Here is a 20,150-nt window from a genome sequence, read left to right on the forward strand (position 1 = left end):
ATAAATAAAAAGATAAAACAAAATTTTTAAAAATTTATTCATTCATCTGCCTTTGGAAAACGAGAATAGAGGAGAGAGCAGGTAGGCTTGAGTTTAGTGAGTGAAACAAATTAAACAATTAGGAGAAGAAGAGAGCAAGAGAGAAGAGGAAAAACAAGCATTAAAAAATTGACTAGCCCAGCCAGCATGGTCCATGAGCATTGACCTATGAACCAGGGGATCACAGTTCAATTCCTGGTCAGGTATCATGCCTGGCTTGTGGGCTTGATCCCTAGTGTGGGGTGTGCAGGAGGCAGCTGGTCAAAGATTCTCATCATTGATGTTTCTATCTCTCTCTCCCTCTCCCTCCCTCTCTGAAATCAATAAAAATATGTTTTTAAAAAAAATTTGACAAGAAAATTAGCAAAGAAAGAGAAAGGAGAAGGGTGCATGGACTTGGAGCAGGGGAGAGGAAATTAGATATATGAGTAAGTTCACAGAGATGACAATAATAACACGTCAATAAAGCAGATAAGATCAATTTTTAACAAGGGGTTAAAAGGCAAGAGGAAAACTAAAGTGGGGACAGGAGAAGAGAAAACAGGATGAAAGAGGGAGAAGTGGGGAAAAAAGATAAAATAAAGTAACAAAAAAAATCAAAACAGAATGAAGAAAAAATAATACAAAAAAGAGAAAAAAATTTAAAAAAGATAAAAAAAAAGTGAAGTGTTGTTTGCTTCAGCTTGAGTTTTAATGCCCCATGGGGGCTGGTTTAAGACCCCACTCTTCTGTTCTGTCTGCCACTTCTCAGTTTCCTGTTAGGTAGTCAGCACCATGTTGAAGTTCCAAATGATCCACCGCTCCTCTGTTTGTGTCTATCTCCACAGCCTTGGCTGTGAGCAGGTGGGACTAATCTGTCTGCTTTGCCTGTCTGCCTGCTGTCAATCTTAATCTCTCAAGCATCTGCTTCTGACAGGCTTTAGGTGGGGGTGGTGCTTTATTGCTTTTTAAGACTCAATGGCCCCTCTTCAACCCAGTCCCTGAGGGCTCTTTGGGGCTATTCATAGTCTTTGTGTCCTCTGTACAGCTAAAGGTGTAGGTTGGGTGTGACTGTATTGGTTGTCTTGAGGCTGCTGGGAGGGCTGGCTCTTCAGGAGATAATGGCTGCTTAAGTTTGGAGGGTCAGGAAGTCTCAGTGCGGGATTCCCATCACCTCTTCCTGACCCACTCTCCTCCACAGCCTCTCCTCAGACCCCACAAATCCACACCTACACCAGCACAACAGCCTCGGTGAGTGTAATAGAAAAAAAAGGTCCTATGAACTGGGTTTAGCGAATAAAAGAAGACAAAATAGAGGCAAAACAACCACGTGGCTATGAGTTCCTCCCCCATTGTGTGTGTGTGTTTTAAAAATATTTTTATTGATTTCAGAGAGGAAGGGAGAGAGAGAGAGAGAAACATCAATGATGAGAGAGAATCATTGATTGGCTGCCTCCTGCACACCCCACACTGAGGACAGAGCTTGCAACCTGGACATGTGCCCTGACTGGGATTCGAACCGTGACCTCCTGGTTCATAGGTTGATGCTCGACCACTGAGCCACGCCAGCTGGGCGAGCCATTGTTTTTAGTATACAGAAAATGAGCTCTTGTTCCTTGAAATTAGAGAAGTAAGCAAAAAAACCATTCAGGGGACAAAGCCCTTGTGTATTAAAGAACATTTGTATTCTACTTACATCACTCAGAATGCTCTTTAAATTGTAATGTATGTACATTTGGTTAGAGAAAATTTTTCAGGGCTAAACAATGTACTTTTTAAATTGAAAACCAAGTGTATCTTCTAATCTTTATTAATGTACATATGTATGTTTAGCATAAACTTTTCAGTCTAGAATAATGAACATTTTCATTGGTAGCAAGAATGGCAGGAAAAAAATATATGAGTGCTCAACACAAATTTTTTAGAATTATAAAAATCCTAGAGGCCCAGAGCATGAAATTCGTGCACTGGGGGGAGGGTGTCCCTCAGCCCAGCCTGATCGTCCCCAACTGCCCTCCCCTGCAGGCCTGGACCCCCCAACTGCCCTCCCCTGCCAGCCATCTTGTGATGACATGGGGACAGCCATCTTGTGGTGGCCATCTTGTGATGACGAGGGGGTGGCCATCTTGTGATGATGTGGGGTGGCCATCTTGTGATGATGTGGGGCAGCCATCTTGTGATGACATGGGTGTGGCCATCTTGTGAGACATGGGGGCAGCCATCTTGTGAGGGTCAATTTGCATATTACCTCTTTATTATATAGGATATAAGATCAGGTAGGCAATAAAACCAGAAGAAATGTAGATAGAATCATAAACTATTATTTATCTCTGGTGTTTGATTTTAGGGTAAAAGTTAATTTCAGACTTATAGTACAGTAAGGAGAATATTGAAATATTTATTCATTTGTTCAATAAATGCTTGTTTTGCCTCCTGTGTGCTAGGTAAATTCTGGGTTTTCATCCCAAATTTTAAAACTCAGATTTGCTTTAGACTTGAGTTGGACCATTCACATTAACATAGAGCAATGCTGATTGTTTCTAGTGATGGATTCTTTCAGATGGCTGGTTTTAGTAAAACCTCTTCATGTTAGTGTGAAAATAAAAATGTTGGAAACCATTTTTTGTTTGTTTTGTAGGAAATAATAGCTATTTCTTTGTTATTTATGGGATATTATTATCCTTAGTCAATTTTAATGAATAATAGTTATTTCTAACCATGAGAGACAGTATTAGTTTTCTGTTTCAACTGATGTTATAATTCAGAAGCAATTTTATTTTTGCTGAGAACAACTATTTATTTTAAATATATTTTTATTGACTTCAGAGAGGAAGGGAGAGGGAGAGAGTGGTAGAAACATCAATGATGAGAGAGAATCATTGATCGGCTGCCTTCTGCAAGCCCCACACTGGGGATTGATCCTGCAACCTGGGCATGTACCCTGACTGGGAACTGAACTGTGATCTCTTGGTTCATAGGTCAATGCTCAACTACTGAGCCATGCTTGCTGGGTGTAAATGGGATTTTTAAACTTTCTTATTTCTGAGAGTGCATTACTGGTGTATAAAAATATCATCAATTTCTGGATGGTAATTTTGTATTCTTTACCAAATTTATTTATTAAATCTTGCAGTGTTTTGGTGAGTCTTCAGGGTTTTCTATGTACACTGTCATACCATCTATGAATAATGACAGTTTTACTTCCTCCTTTCCTATTTGGATGCCTTTTATTTCTTCTTCTTGTCTGATTGCTGTGGCTAGGACTTCTAGAACTAGCCTATCTAATAAAAGAGTAATATGCAAATTGACCATCACTCCAACACTCAAGATGACCGCCCCCATGTGGACACAAGATGGCCACCACAAGACGGCCAACAGGGGACGGCAGTTAGGAGTGACCAGGCTGGCAGGGTAGGGCAGTTATGGGTGACCAGGCCTGCAGGGGAGGGCAGTTGGGGGTGACCAGGTCTGCAGGGGAGGGCAGCTGGGGGGACAAGGCCTGCAGGGAGGGCAGCTGGGGGGACAAGGCCTGCAGGGGAGAGCAGTTGGGGACAACCAGGCCTTCAGGGGAGGGCAGTTGGAGACAACCAGGCCTGCAGGGGAGGGTAGCTGGGGGCAACCAGGCCTGCTAGGGAGGGCAGTTGCGGGGGGACCAGGCCTGCAGGGGAGGGCAGTTGGGGTGAACCAGGCCAGCAGGGGAGAGCACTTAGGGGTGACCGGGCTGGCAGGGTAATGCAGTTAGGGGTGACCAGGCTGGCAGGGAAGAACAGTTGGAGGGGACCAGGCCTGCAGGGGAGAGCAGTTAGGGGCAACCAGGCTGGCAGGGAAGGGCAGTTATGGGTGACGGGGCAGGTATGCGAGGGCAGTTGGGGGGGACCAGGCCTGCAGGGCAGTTAGGGGTTACCGGGCCAGCAGGGGAGGGCAGTTGGGGGCGACCAGGCCTGCAGGGGAGGACAGTTAGTGGCACCCTGGCTGGCAGGGGAGGGCCGTTAGGGGCAATTGGGCTGGCAGGGGAGCAGTTAGGTGTCGGTCATGCTGGCAGGAGAGTGGTTAGGGGGTGATCAGGCTGGCAGGCAGAAGCGGTTAGGGGCAATCAGGCAGGCAGGCAGGCGAGTGGTTGGGAGCCAGCAGTCCTGGGTTGTGAGAGGGATGTCCGAGTGCCTGTTTAGGCCCGATCCCACCGGGCAGTCGGACATCCCTTGAGGGGTCCCAGATTGGAGAGAGTGCAGGCTGGGCTGAGGGACAATCCCCCGCCCCCATGCACGAATTTCATGCACCGGGCCTCTAGTTTCGAATAAGAGTGGTGATGGTGGATATCCTTGTCTTTTTCCTATTCTTAAGGGAAACACTTTTAGTTTTTGCCCATTGAGTTTGATGTTGGCTGTAGGTTTGCCATATATAGCCTTTATTACATTGAAGTAAATTTTTTCTAGTCCTACTTTGCTGAGAGTTTTTATTATAAATGGGTGCTGGATTTTGTTGAATGCTTTTTCTGCATCTATTGATATGATCATGTGATTTTTGTCTTTCAATTTGTTTATGTAACTTATCACATTTATTGATTTGTGAATATTGTACCAGCCTTGCATCCCTGGAATAAATCCCATTTGGTCATGGTGTATGATCTTTTTAATGTATTGCAGGATCTGGTTTGCTAATGTTTTGCTGAGGATTTTAGCATATATGTTCATCAGGGATATTGGTCTGTAATTCTCTTTGTTGTGTCTTCATCTGATTTTGGAATTAGGAAAAGAGTTTGGGAGTATTCCTTCCTTTTGGATTTTTTGCAACAGTTTGAGGAGAATAGGTATTAGTTCTTCTTTGAATATTTGGTAAAACTCACTTGTGAAGCCATTCTGTCCAGGACTTTTGTTTGCTGGATGGGTTTTGATTACTGCTTCAATTTCATCAGTTGTTATTGACCTATTCAGGTTTTCTGATTCTTCTTAATTGAGTTTTGGAAGATTGCATGTTTCCAGGAATTTAACCATTTCACCCAGGTTGTCCTGTTTGTTGGCATATAGTTGTTCATAGAATTTTCTTACAATCCTTTGTATTTCTATGATGTCAGTGGTTAATTCGTCTCTTTCATTTCCAATTTTATTTATTTGAGTCCTTTCTCTTTGTTTCTTGATGAGTCTGGCTAAAGGTTCATCAATCTTGTTTATCTTCTCAAAGAACCAGCTCTTGATTTCATTTATCTTTTGTATTGTATTTGTATTCTCTATGCCATTTATTTCTGATGCCACTCTGATCTTTATTATTTCCTTCTTTCTACTTCCCCTGGTCTTTTCTTGTTGTTCTCTTTGTAATTCTTTCAGTTGTAAGTTTAGATTGTTTATTGTTTTTTATTTCTTCCTTTACCTTTTTGGTAATCCATTCATTGTTTAATAACATGCTATTTAACCTCCATGTGTTTGAATGTTTGTGAGTTTTTTTTTACTGTAGTTGATTTCCAGTTTCATGCCATTGTGATCCAAGAAGATGCTTGATATGACTTCAATCTTCTTGAACTTGTAAAGACTTATTTTGTGTCCTAAGATGTAGAGAGCACCTGGAAAGGCACATGGGCATTTCTTTAATTATTTTCAGCTGAATCCAGTGGCATTGCCAGAGCCATGTTCTGGAAACACGCCTTGCCAGGAGTGTTGTCAGCTTGACCTTCAGCCCAGGCGCCAGGGGGTGGGTTTCGTTACCTAAATCCAGCCAAGCACCAGGAATGAATATGATTCAGGCCCACCCAAGAATGCACATACTCTCCTTTGTCTTGACCTTTAGTAAAACTTCCTGGTTTTTGCTGTATAAAATAAACACACGGTATTAGTTCTGGGTCCCTGTCTCTCCATCAGAGGACAGTGGTCCCACCCAGCCCCAGCTTTTTCCTTCCATCTCTGTGTCTGTCTCTTTCTTTCATTTTATCAATCCCCAGCAGCCCTACTCAGGAACCGGACCACTCTCTAGCCACACTGGACATGGAAAAGAGAGAAATATTTACACTAAGATGTGGTCTATCTTTGAGAATGTTCCATGTACACTTGAGAAGACTGTATGTTCTGCACCTTTTAAATCCATCTGTTCTAATGTGTTGTTTAAGGTTGCTGTTTCTTTGTTGATTTTTTAACTGGAAGATCTATCCAGCGATGTCAGTGGGGTGTTAAAGTTCCCTACTATGACTCTATTGCTGTGTATCTCTCCCTTAAAGTCCTTCAGGAATTAAAAAATATATTTAGTTTCTCCTATGTTGTGTGCATATATGTTTACCAGAGTTATATCCTCTTGTTGGATCAATCCCTTTAGTATTATGTAGTGAGTTTATTTGTGTCTTGTTATAAAGTCTATTTTGTCAGATATAAGTATTGCTGCCCCCACTTTTTTCATTTCCATTTCCATGGAAAAAATTTTCCATCCCTTCACTTTCATGCTGTGTGAATCTTTTGTTCTGAAATGGGTCTCTTGTAGACAGCATATATATGGGTCATGTTTTCTTATCCATTCAGCTAACCTAGGTCTTTTGATTAGAGCATTTAATCCATTTACATTTAAGGTTATTATTGTTAGGTATTTATTTATTGCCACTTCTATTGTTTATGCCTTATCCCCCTCTATTTTTCTTCTTGTTACAACAGTCTCTTTAGCATTTCTTGGAATGCTGGTTTGGTGGTAATAAACTCCTTTAGCCTTTTTTTTTTTTTTTTTTTTTTGTCTGGGAAGCTCTTTATTTCATCTTCAATTTTGAATGATAGCCTTGCTGGATAGAATTGTCTTGGTTTCAGATTATTGCTTTTCATTACTTTGAATACTTCATGCCATTCCTTTCTGGCCTATAGTGTTTCTGTTGAGATATCAGCTGACTGCCTTATGGGAGCTCCCTTGTAGGTAACTGATTTTGTCTCTCTTGCTCCCTTTAAGATTCTCTCTTTGTCTTTAATGTTTGCTATTTTAATTATGATGTGTCTCAGTGTGGGGTCCCTTGTGTTCATCTTAATTGGGACTCTCTATGCTTCCTGATCTTGTGTGATACTTTTCTTCACCAGGTTAGGGAAGTTTTCTGTTGTCACTTATTCAAACAGCTTCTCTAGCCCTTGCTCACTTTCTTCTCCCTCTGGTACCCCTATGATGCAGATGCAGATGTTGTTCTGTTTCATGTTGTCCCAAAGTTCCCTTAAATTATCCTCATACTTTTAAATTGTTTTTTTTTTCTTTATGCTGCTCTAATTGAGTGTTTTTTTCTACTGTGTCTTCTGAATTGCTTATTTGATCCACTGCTTCATCCTCCCTATTTTTAATTCCTTCCAGTGTTTCCTTGATGTCAAATATAGTTTTCTTTATTTCCATCTGGTTTCTTATTCATGGTTTTTATGTCCTTTTCCATGCTGACATAGTTCCCACTAAGTTCCCATAGTTCCCATTAATTTCCTTATAGTTCTCACTAAGTTCTTTGAGCATTCTTATAACCATTGCTCGGAACTCTATGTCTGGAAAATTGTTTACGTCCATTTCATTTAGCTGTTTTTCTTGAGATTCCTCCTTTTCTTTCATTTAGGGGTTGTTTCTTTGTCTCCCCATATTAGTTGTGTCTTTGAGTTTGTTTTTATGTATTAGACAGAACTGCTATGAATCCCAGTCTTCATGCTTTGTGACGTGGCCTTTTGTAGTAATTGTCCCGTGGGACACAGTAGTTTGAACTCCTGAGCTGGATGCTCTAGCATGTCCCTTTGGTGGGTTATTTGAGCTTTCCTGTTGTAAATGGGTCTTTATTTTTTGTCTTGTTCATGGGTGGCATCTCCTCTCAGGATGGCTTTCTGTGAAGCTCAACCCCAACCATGTTCTGCAAGCTGTTGTAAAGGTATTGGACTATAGCTAGCTTCAGGAGCCTCTTGAAGCTTCCTGTGATGTCCTATACTGTCCCTGGTTCCTAGGGGTCTACTAGGCTTCAGTAGCATCTGATTTCTTCCACATAAAGGGTGTCATCAGCCCACTCTCCTTCCTAAAGATTTAGGTTGCTCTCCTAAAGCCTGGTTCCTTGGGGAGTTCTTTGTATCACTTTCTTATGTGGCTCTGAAATGCTGGATCTGGTGCTCTGCAAACTGCCTTTCTCTTTTGCTGCTTCTCCTTGTTAAGTTCTGCCAATCCTTTGATGTCTGACTTCCAGAATTATGATCTGTGAAACTCAGCCATATTTCATTTGTAAAATAACTACATATTCATAGATATATAATACTTGGGGGTAGTTAAGTATTTGCCTAATATATCTTTACTGTTATAGTATAGTACTTCATTTTTCCTTCTGATCTGTGCTTCCTAGTTATAAAATGTTCATATGTGTACTTTAAAATTGTTTCTAGGGTGATTGTGCAAGCTTCCTTGTTTAACCTGCTGCTAGCTGACATGGTTGATGCAGGCTTACTGAAGTTCATTCAGCAGTAAGTAGTATATTTATTCAAATACTAGCTACAAAATATCACATGGAGGCAGGACTTATGAGAGTCTCCATATCTCAGTTATATTGCCACTACAAATCACGTATCTTAGAGACAATCATAAGAGGCACCACTGGGAATCAGAGAGCTGAACATAATAGGATAGTCATAACCATTTCTCTGCTTCTGAAAGGACACCATTATTTTTTATCCCTCTGTTCATACAGCCAATGCTACAACAGAGTTAAACTCAGAAATCAAAGTTATTTCAGATAGCTTTATGTCCTACATATTGCATTTGCATCATTACACTGGATAATGTAAAATGACCTTTGCTTGTGACATTGCAAGAATTAAAAATCAAGGTTCATTTTATCTTTTTTTACTTGAAAAAGTGAATGCTTACAAGGAGAAGTTATGTTCTTTGGTAGGTCTGTGTTTTAGATTAGCTATAAAACTCACTTGATTTGAAACATTTAAAAATATATATATATACATATATACATATATACATATATACACATATACACATACACACACACACACACACACACACACACACACACACATATATATATATATATATATATATATATATATATATATATATATATTGATTTCAGAGAGGGAGAGAGAAAATCATTGATAGGCTGCCTCCTGCACATCCCACATGAGGCTCGAGTCTGCAACCTGGGCAGGTGCCCTGACCAGGAATCAAACCATGACCTCCTGGTTCATAGCTCAATGCTCAACCACTAAATCACGCCGGCCAGGCTGGAAACATTTTCTGATATGTGCTCTATTTTATAGATTAGAGAGGCATATATTATAAGACAAGCACATTATTAGACCTGTAGCAACATTTAGACTATATGACCTCTTTTTTAAAAAAGTAATTCTTTATTGTTGAAAGTATTACATATGTCCCCCTTTCCCCCCCATTAACCCCATCCAGCCTGCCCCCACCCCTGTGCCCCAGGCCTTCAGCACCCTATTGTCTGTGTCCTTGGGTTATGCATATATGCATACATGACCTTTTTTTTTTTTTTTATGCAACTTAAATGGAGGAAAACTTTGCCAATCCAGTTCCTTGATTTTCTCTTTATAAAATTCCTTTCCTGGTTCAGGGTTTTGTTGCTAAGTCATATTTACAATAATGAGCAAGATGGTTCCTTACAGTTCAGAACCACATCTTTACTTTTGTGTTCCTAGTGCCCAGAAAAGTGAGTAGCCCAAATCACTTTTAAAATATGAATAAATTAACAAGCAGTAACTTCAATAAACATACTACAACTCTCAAATGATTTTTTAATGTGTCTGGGTCCAAATAAATGAAATGTCTCAAACAGTTGGAAAGGGAGGGGCACCATTGACCAAATGCTTTGTTCATTCAAGCTTCACACCAGCCTTGTGTGGTAGATATATATACATATGTATGTATGTATGTATGTATATATATATCTATATATATATATATATGTATTTAAAATGTATTTTATTGATTTTTTTACAGAGAGGAAGGGAGAGAGATAGTTAGAAACATTGATGAGAGAGAAACATCAGTCAGCTGCCTCCTGCACACCCCCCTACTGGGAATGTGCCCGCAACCAAGGTACATGCCCTTGACTGGAATCAAACCCGGGACCCTTCAGACCACAGGCCGACGCTCTATCCACTGAGCTAAACCGGTTAGGGCTGTGGTAGATATTTTTGACTCAACAATATTTATTGATAGCCTTCTGTGTCAGGCACTGTGGGAAATGTTGGGGATATAATGCAGCAGGTCTTGTAACAGAGTCTTCTGATCACCTGCCACTCTTCATTCCCTCTAAACCACACTCCTACGTGCACGGTGTGCTGTAGCTTCTGACTAACTGGCTGCTCTTGAGACCACCTATGCTTTTCTGTGCCCATAAGTTTTACTCTTACCACAAGTCAGCACTTTTTGTTTCACATCTGTTCATGTCAGATGCCCTTGTTATTATAACTATAAGATTTAATTACATTTATATTTTATAAACTTAGGAAATATAAGTCTGAAATGAACGTTATTTCTCTGAAAACTAAGTTGAATGCTTTAGAGAGTCTTGATAAAGAAAAGTTGTAAAAAGAATGACCATCAAATCTACTGTGATGAGAACTATAAATGTTCTGGAGAAAAGGCATAAAAGGTCTTCTGTGCCCAGATTACCTTGTAAACAACTTTAGGTTCTCCTATAACTGATAGTAGAAACTGTAGATCATGTGTTATGGACACTACATGCCAGAATGATGGCACAGACTTTCATTAGTGGACTTAGACTTGAAGAAGAAAACCTAGAGAAGTTATTGATGAATGATTTTTTTTTTTTTGCTTTAGCTAACTGTCATCCTCGTCATGTCAGATAAGAACTGAATATAGTGAGCAAGGACAGATGTGGCCCTTGCCCTTATGGCAGTGACAGTCTGGTGAGGGGGATAGAGAGCAATTATATTGTTATATCATCATGCAATCATAATTGTCCCCATTTTCAGGAAACTAAGACTCGTGAAGGATTAACTTTCATGAGGTAGTATAACCAGCAGATTGAAGAATTGGGGATGAAACTCAATCTCTTACCTTCAAATCAAACTTTCTCTGTCTGGTCTCATCTTTTTTTTCTTTTCTTTTTTCCTTCCATTTCTTCCTTAGTTGTAAGGTTTCCATCATTAGTTGAACTATGACAAGATTTCAGCTTATTCAGTCAGTGCACTTGATTTATTTTATATGACAAAACTTAATTATCAAAAAGTGGTCTGGAAGGATTCTTACTAGAACACAAAGAGTAAATATTAATGAAACAGGGCAGAGAGACTTGGGTGTGAATCCAGTTCTACTGACAAGCTGGGTGACTGTAGACCCTTAATCTGTTTCCAGTCTGTGAAATAGGAGTGACATTATCTTTCTAATGGGATTGTGGTGGGGCTTAAATGAAGTCATACCTGTGGCACACTTACTACAGTACAGAGCACAGACAGCTGTCACTCAGTGAGCATTTTATTTTTATTTTCTTTTTTAAAATATATTTTTATTGATTTCAGAGAGGAAGGGAGAGGGATATAGAAACATCAATGATGAGAGAGAATCATCAGTCTGCTGCCTTCTGCACACCCCCCACGGGTGATTGAGCCTGTAACCTGGGCATGTGCCCTTGACTGGAATCGAACCCGGGACCCTTTAGTCCACAGGCTGATGTTCTATCCACCGAGCCAAACCAGCTAGGGCTCAGTGAGTCTCCTGTTTGGATGTTAGTTTCTTTGTTTAAAGAGTTAGGTTCTTCCAGTTCTGTAACCTCTCATGACTATGGGTTTAGTAAAGAAATAATTAATAGATAAAAAAATATAGTTAAGTCTTCCTTGAGCCTAATGAGATAATAGAAAAAGTATAGTAATTAGAGTCAAGGTGTACTTAAACAAAAAGGTGCCTGATACATATCCTATATAATAAAGAACTAATATGCTAATTAGACTGAACAGCAGAACAATAGTCCGGACGACCTTCTGGATGAAACTGGGGCTGCGAGGGTCAAGTGCCTTGCATGAATTTTGTGCATCGGGCCTCTAGTCTATATATATAAAAGCCTAATATGTTAAGTGTTCGACTGTTTGACCATTCGACCAGTTGCTATGATGCACACTGACCACCAGGGGTTAGACGCTCTGACTGGTAGGTTAGCTTGCTGCTGGGGTCCGGCTGATCAGGACTGGGTGAGACAGGCCAGACACACCCTGGAGCCTTCCCATAGTCCCTCCCCAGCCGTCCAACCTTATATAGTCCCTCCCTGGCTGGCCCCGATCAACCCCGATTAGGACTGGGTGAGATGGACCGGACACGCCCTGGAGCCCTCCTGTGGTTCCTCCCCAGCCCCAGTCGTGCAGAGGGTAGGGTCCCTTGGCCTGGCCTGTGCCCTCTTGCAATCCAGGACCCCTCGGGGGATGTCGGAGAGCTGGTTTTGGCCAGATCCCCGCAGGCCAGGCCAAGGGATCCTACTGGTGCATGAATCCTTGCACCAGGCCTTTAGTATATGTATATGCACATATATACTTACACATGGCATTGGTGTGTGACATAGACCTATGCTACTTTTTCTGTTTCAGGTCACCCCTTTCCTCTATGGTTTTGGCATAAATGCTTTGTTTACCAAACCTGCTCAGTCTTTAGCTCCCATGGTGATACTCTTTAGGCTAAACCAGTATGCTTAGGGAAACCCAAATGGAAGGTAAAGAGACCTTTGAAGTAATGTAAAGGAAATATGAATGCAAACTCAGCCTTTTATATTGATTACTAGGCAATTGTCTTGGACTTTGGATATTATTAGTCATTAACTCATAGATCTTGAGTAAGCTATAGTAAAAAGTATTAACGTCAAAGGAACTTTAATAGTATCTTTAATGGTATTCTTTAAATTATGTGTACTGTAACTGTCTATGTAATTCATACTAAGCTATATATAGGTTGCTTTATTTAAGTTATTCATTCATTTCTTGTTTAATTCCACAAATGTTTCTGCAGGCCTGCCATTACCTGTCAGGTTCAAAGGTGTGGGGGATGAGTGCTCAGCACACCTTCGAGCCTGGCGACTTCCCAGCTATCAGATCCTCGGACTTGCCTCACAGCATGGCCCCCAAACGCCAGTCCTCGCTCCCACCTCAGACAAAGAATCTGAAACTGGCTCCAGCCCCCAAGCTGGAGAAGAAGCCGATCCCTCCGGACGTGCCGAAGGGAGAAAAAGAACAGCAAGAAGAAATTGAACATACTGATGAAGTACAAAATGAAATAGACAGACTTAATGAACAAGCCAGTGAGGAGATTTTGAAAATAGAACAGAAATATAACAAACTCCGCCAACCATTTTTTTCAGAAGAGGTCAGAACTGACCGCCAAAATCCCAAATTTTTGGGTAACAACATTTGTCAACCATCCACAAGTGTCTGCAGTGCTTGGGGAAGAGGATGAAGAGGCGCTGCATTATTTAACAAGAGTTGAAGTGACAGAATTTGAAGATATTAAATCAGGTTACAGAATAGATTTTTATTTTGATGAAAATCCTTACTTCGAAAATAAAGTTCTCTCCAAAGAGTTTCATCTGAATGAGAGTGGTGATCCATCTTCAAAGTCCACTGAAATCAAATGGAAATCTGGAAAGGATTTGACGAAACGTTCAAGTCAAACACAGAATAAAGCCAGCAGGAAGAGACGGCATGAGGAACCAGAAAGCGTCTTTACCTGGTTTACTGACCATTCTGATGCAGGTGCAGATGAGTTAGGAGAAGTCATTAAAGATGACATTTGGCCAAATCCTTTACAGTACTACTTGGTTCCTGACATGGATGATGAAGAAGGGGAAGGAGAAGAAGATGATGATGATGATGATGAAGAGGAAGGGTTGGAAGATATTGATGAAGAAGGGGATGAGGATGAAGGTGAAGAAGATGAAGGAGAAGATGACTAATGAACACTGATGGATTCCAACCTTTTTTAATTTTCTCCAGTCCCTGGGAGCAAGTTGCAGTCTTTTTTTTAAAAAAAAATATATTTTATTGATTTTTTACAGAGAGGAAGGAAGAGTGATAGATAGTCAAAAACATCGATGAGAGAGAAACATCGATCGGCTGCCTCCTGCACACCTCCCACTGGGGATGTGCCCGCAACCAAGCTACATGCCCTTGACCAGAATCGAACCTGGGACCCTTCAGTCCGCAGGCTGATGCTCTATCCACTGAGCCAAACCGGTTTGGGCAAGTTGCAGTCTTTTTTTAAAAAAAATTCTTTATTGATTAAGGTATTACATATGTGTCTTTATTCCCCCATTAACCCCCACCTTCCATTCATGCCCTCACCCCCCTGTGGTCTGTGTCCATTGATTAGGCTTATATGCATGCATATAAGTCCTTTGGTTGATCTTTCCCCTTTACCCCCACTGTCCACTACCTTCCCTGAGGTTTGACGTTCTGATTGATGTTTCTCTGTCTCTGGATCTATTTTTGTTCATCAGTTTATGTCATTCATTATATTCCACAAATGAGTGAGATCATGTGATATTAATCTTTCTCTGCCTGGCTTATTTCACTTAGCATAATGCTCTCCATCTCCATCCATGTTGTTGCAAATGGTAGGAACTCCTTCTTTTTTACCGCAGAGTAGTATTCCATCATGTAGATGTACCACAGTTTTTTAATCCACTCATCTGCTGATGGGCACTTAGGCTGTTTCCAAATCTTAGCTATGGTGAATTGTGCTCCTATGGACATAGGGGTGCATATATCCTTTCTGATTCGTGTTTCTAGTTTCTTGGGATATATTCCTAGAAGTGGGATCACTGGGTCAAATGGGAGTTCAGTTTTTAGTTTTTTGAGGAAACTCCATACTGTTCTCCACAGTGGTTGCACCAGTCTACATTCCCACCAGCAGTGCATGAGGGTTCCTTTTTCTCCGCATCCTCGCCAGCACTTGTCATTTGTTGATTTGTTGATAATAGCCATTCTGACAGGTATGAGATGGTACCACATTGTTGTTTTAATTTGCATCTCTCTGATGATTAGTGACTTTGAGCAGGTTTTCATATGTCTCTTGGCCTCCTTCTGTCTTCTTTCGAAAAGTGTCTATTTAGATCAGTTTCCCATTTTTTGATTGGGTTGTTTATCTTCTTTTTGTTAAGCTGCATGAGTTCCCTGTAAATGTTGAAGATTAAACCCTTATCGTTGATATCATTGGCAAATATGTTCTCCCATGCAGTGGGCTTTCTTGTTGTTTTATTGATGGTTTCCTTTGCTGTGCAAAAGCTTTTTATTTTGATGTAGTCCCATTTGTTTATTTTCTCTTTAGTTTCCATTGCCCTAGGAGCAGTATCAGTGAAGAAATTGCTTTGGCATATGTCAGAGATTTTTCTGCCTGTGGATTTCTCTAGTATTTTTATGGTTTCCTGTCGCAGAAGGAAGGAAATATTAAAGATCAGAGCAGAAATGAATGACATAGAGACCAAAAAAACAATACAAAAGATCAATGAAACCAAGAGCTGGTTCTTTGAAAGGATAAACAAGATTGATGAACCTCTAGCCAGGCTCACCAAGAAGCAAAGAGAGAGGACCCAAATAAACAAAATCAGAAATGAAAGAGGAGAAATAACAACAGACCCCACAGAAATACAAAGGATTATTAAAAAATACTATGAACAACTCTATTGTAACAAACTAGACAACCAGGAGGAAACGGACACATTCCTAGAAAAATACAACCTTCCAAAACTTACTCAGGAAGATACTAAAACTCTCAATAGGCTGATAACTATGGAAGAAATTGAAGCAGTCATCAAAAAGCTTCCAGCAAACAAAAGCCCGGGGCCAGATGGCTTCACAGGAGAGTTTTACCAAACATTCAAGGAAGAACTAAAACCTATCCTCCTCAGACTATTCCAAAAAATTCAAGCGGAAGGAACACTTCCAAGCTCCTTTTATGAAGCCAGCATCACCCTAATACCAAAACCAGATAAAGATAACACAATGAAGGAGAATTACAGGCCAATATCCCTCATGAACATAGATGCCAAAATTCTCAACAAAATTCTAGCAAATTGGATCCAGCAGTACATCAGAAAGATCATACACCATGACCAAGTGGGATTTATCCTGGGGATGCAAGGATGATACAATATTCGCAAATCAAGAAACGTGATACATCAACATAAACAAACTGAGAGATAAAAATCACATAGTCATATCAATTGATGCAGAAAAAGCATTTGACAAAATCCAACACCCTTTCTTGATAAAAACTCTCAGCAAGGTGGGAATAGAATGATCATACCTCAACATAATAAAAGCCATATATGACAAACCCACAGCCAACATCATACTCAATGGGCAAAAACTAAAACCATTTCCCCTAAGAACAGGAACAAGACAGGGATGCCCACTCTCACCACTCCTGTTCAACATAGTGCTGGAAGTACTAGCCATTGCAATCAGACAAGAAGAAGAAATAAAAGGCATCCAAATTTTTTTCCCTTTTTCTTCCCCCCCCCCTCTTGTGCTCAGTCGCCCTGTTTTTGAGGTCTCTTTTTCTCTCCTTTACACCATGGTTCTCACCTTATTTGGGGGGGATGTACCTTGAGCAGAATACAGTGGGAAAAGAATTTTTGCCCTTTTCTATTCCAAATTCACCTTTATCCCTTCCTGTCTCAAGAAAAACTTAATGGAATCAACACCACCGTGCTCTGTGGGAAAAAAGAAAAACCTTCTGTTCCCTTAGCTCTGCTGGGAGCTGTAGGTTGCTAGGCCCCTGTGTAGGAGTGCATAGAATTCTAGCTTTTTTCCTCCTTTCTCTGTATATTGGGCTCAGTGATTACACTGTCTCTATGTGAATATGGACAGTTAGCATTTACCAACATGTATCTGTCTACTTTCTCTTGTTTAAAAAAAAGAAAAAAAAACTTAAAAAAGGGGGGCGTTATAGAAGGTGAGCGAAGGGTGGGTTTGAGATGTTTGGGTGGGTTAAGTGGGCATTTTGACAACATGGCTTCTCCTTTGGCATGTTTATTTTATTTTTTATTTTTTATTTTTTTTATATATTTTATTGATATTTTACAGAGAAAGAGAGAGGGATAGAGAGTTAGAAACATCAATGAGAGAGAGACATCGATCAGCTGCCTCCTGCACGCCCCCTACTGGGGATGTGCCCGCAACCCAGGTACATGCCCTTGACCGGAATCAAACCTGGGACCCTTGAGTCCGCAGGCCAACGCTCTATCCACTGAGCCAAACCAGTTTCGGCTCCTTTGGCATGTTTAATTGTGATGTTTAACGGATATCCTTGCAGTCTAAGATGACACTTTTAAAATAAAATTCTCTCCTAATGATGACTTGAGCCCTGCCACTCGATGGGAGAATCAGCAGAACCTGTAGGATCTTATTCGGAATTGACATTTCTCTATTGTAATTTTGTTCCTGTTTACTTTTAAATTTTCTTTTTGTTTCACTGGAACGAAAAGATGATGCTCAGTTTTAAACATTAAAAGTGTACAAGTTGCTTTGTTACAATAAAACTAAATGTGTACACACACACACACACACACACACACACACACACAAAACGGTGTGGGGGATTCAAGATGAATAAGGAGCCCCACAAATTACCAAACACTGTGCTAAGGGCCCTCTGGAAGCATAATGGGGCACTGTGGGATCAGAGAAGAGATTCTACCTTGGTCTGCCTAGGATCAGCGAGCATGTCACAGAAGAGGGGTTCTTGAGGTGAGTGTTGGAGCTGAGTTGGATTTCCCCGACTGGACACAGAAGAATCTCATTCCTGGTAAGGAAAACATTATGGTAAATGTCTGGAAGCATGAGACCACTCTCAAGCTGTTTATTTAGTCTTTCAACAAATGTCATTGAGAGCCTCCCATGTTCTAGGCTCTGTGACAGGGCTATGAACAGCAGTAAAATCTCGGCCCACACAGAGCTTGTGTTCTAGTGGGAGGGAGACAGACAAGAAATTAAATAAGTAAAATACATAGTATGTTAGATGGTGATAAGTCCTCTGGTGAAAAATCAAACAAGAAAGAGAATAGGAAGTGTTGGCAAGAGTGCATTTCTAAACTGGATGACGGGGAAGGCCTGTTAAGGAGGTGACATTTGAATAAAGGACTAAAGGAAGATGGGAGGGAACCATGGAAGTTCTCTAGGGGGAGTGGGGGTGAGGATGGGGGCAAGGTTGCTGGCAGAAAGCACAGCAAGTGCAAAGGCTCTGAGGTGCAGCATGCCTGGCATTCTAGGCTGACGAGGAGGCCGGCCATTGTGGCTGGGGCGGGGTCAGTGGGAGGGAGGCCAGATCTCACAGGCCAGGTTTCTGCAGCTCTGCTCTGCTATCGCTGTAGTTTCACTGTGAGGTCAATGGTGATAATGAGGCAGTGGATGATTTTTCATTTGATTGTTTAATTGATTTTATCTTTACTAGTAGAGCAGTTTTAGGGACAAAATTGAGCATAACGTACACAGAGTTCCCATATATTTTCTGTCCTTCCAAATGAATAGCCTCCCCTGTTATCAGAGTGGTGCCTTTGTGACAAGAGAGGAACCTACCTTGACACATCATCATCACCAAAGTCCACACTTTACATTAAGGTTTATTCTTGTTGTATATTCTGTGGTTTTGGACAAATGTATAAGGACATGTACCACCATTATAGTGTCACACAGACTAGTTCCAACTACTCATCTCTCTTCCACTTCTCACCCGGACAACCACTGGTCCTTTTACAGTCTCCATCATTTTGCTTTTCCCAAAATGTTATATAGTTGGAATCATACAGTATGTAGCTTTTTCAGATAGGTTTCCTTCCCTAGTCATATTCATTTCAGGTCCTCCATGACATGATCACTCGTTTCTTTTTAGAATAATATTCCATTGTCTGGATGTACCAGTTTGTTTATTTGGTCACCTAGATGTACCACAGTTTGTTTATCCATTCACCTACTGAAGGACATTTTTTTTTTAAATTTTGACAACTATGAATGAAGCTGGTATAAACATCCCCATGCAGGCTTTTGTGTGGACAAGGAGTGCAATTGCTTGATCATATGGTAAGAAGAGTATTTTAGTTTTGTAAGAAGCTACCAATCTGTCATCCAAAGTTACTATGCCATTTTGAATTCCCACCAGCAAAGAAATGAGAGTTCTTGTTGCTCTATATAGTTGCTAGCATTTGGTGTTGTCAGTGTTCTGGATTTTGGCCATAATAATAGGTATGCAGTGGTATCTCATTTTAATTTGCAATTCCCTAATGACACATGATATGGAACATTTTTTTTTGTTAATTCTCACCTGAGAATATTTTTCCATTGATTTTTAGAGAGAGTGGAAGGGAGGGGGAGAGGTAGATTGAGAGGGAGAAACATCAATATGAAAGAGACACATTGATTGGTTACCTCCCTCATGCACCCCAACCAGGGCCAGGATGAAGCCTGCAACTGAAGTATGTGCCCTTGACCAGAATCAAACCTGGGACCCTTCAGTCCACAGGTCAAGGCTCTATCCACTGAGCCAAACTGGCTAGGGCTGGGACATTTTTTATATGCCTACTAGAGGCCTGGTGCATGAAATCCCTGCACTCGGGAGGTGTCTCAGCCCGGCCTGTGCCCTTTTGCAGTCTGGGAGCCCTTGGGGGATGTCCAACTGATGGCTCAGGCCTGCTCCCCATGGGCCTAAGCCATTCCTTAGCACTGCTGGGGAGAGGCTCCTGCCACCGCCGCTGTGCTTGCCAGCCGTGAGCTCAGCTTCTGGCTGAGTGGCGCTCCCCCTGTGGGAGTGCACTGACCACCAGGGTGCAGCTCCTGCGTTGAGCGTCTGCCCCCTGGTGGTTAGTGCGCATCATAGCGACCGGTCATTCTGCTGTTTGGTCGATTTGCATATTAGCCTTTTATTATATAGGATTTGCTATCTATGTGTATGTCTCTGGTGAGGTGTCTATTTATGTCGTTTGCCCATATTTAAATTAGGTAGTTCAGAAAGATAGCTGCTGATGGGAAGGCAGACTGCAAGATAGTGTGTGAGTGAGAAAACAAAGGGAGAGTGTGTGGTTGCATGGGGAGTGTTTGTTGATGAGTTGAGGGATGGCTATACTCCAGGAGACTGTGGGGGACTGCTGGATGAGGCTCCCCTGACCGGGCAGCCCCCACTGCTGCTGGGTTCCCTCCTGG

The 20,150-nt window shown here is 41.2% G+C and overlaps 1 protein-coding gene and 1 pseudogene across 2 annotated transcripts in view; both read left to right on the forward strand.

The window, feature by feature from the left end:
- LOC308252655 overlaps positions 1 to 12,659 on the forward strand; it is a 50,821-nt pseudogene extending 38,162 nt beyond the window's left edge. The window contains exons 5-6 of the transcript in view: positions 8,364 to 8,441; positions 12,555 to 12,659. The product of the transcript in view is annotated as an uncharacterized misc_RNA (transcript). The remainder of the gene's footprint in view (positions 1 to 8,363; positions 8,442 to 12,554) is intronic.
- A 415-nt stretch (positions 12,660 to 13,074) lies between these two features.
- LOC308252656 (protein SET-like) lies at positions 13,075 to 13,909 on the forward strand (the record flags this gene model as incomplete). The annotated part of the gene is given in 2 exon segments (XM_080677420.1): positions 13,075 to 13,308; positions 13,310 to 13,909. Coding segments are annotated over 2 exon segments (834 nt in total).
- Positions 13,910 to 20,150: the final 6,241 nt, after the last annotated feature.

The sequence above is a fragment of the Plecotus auritus genome (assembly GCF_963455305.1).
Source record: "Plecotus auritus genome assembly, chromosome: 7".
Taxonomy (NCBI): domain Eukaryota; kingdom Metazoa; phylum Chordata; class Mammalia; order Chiroptera; family Vespertilionidae; genus Plecotus; species Plecotus auritus.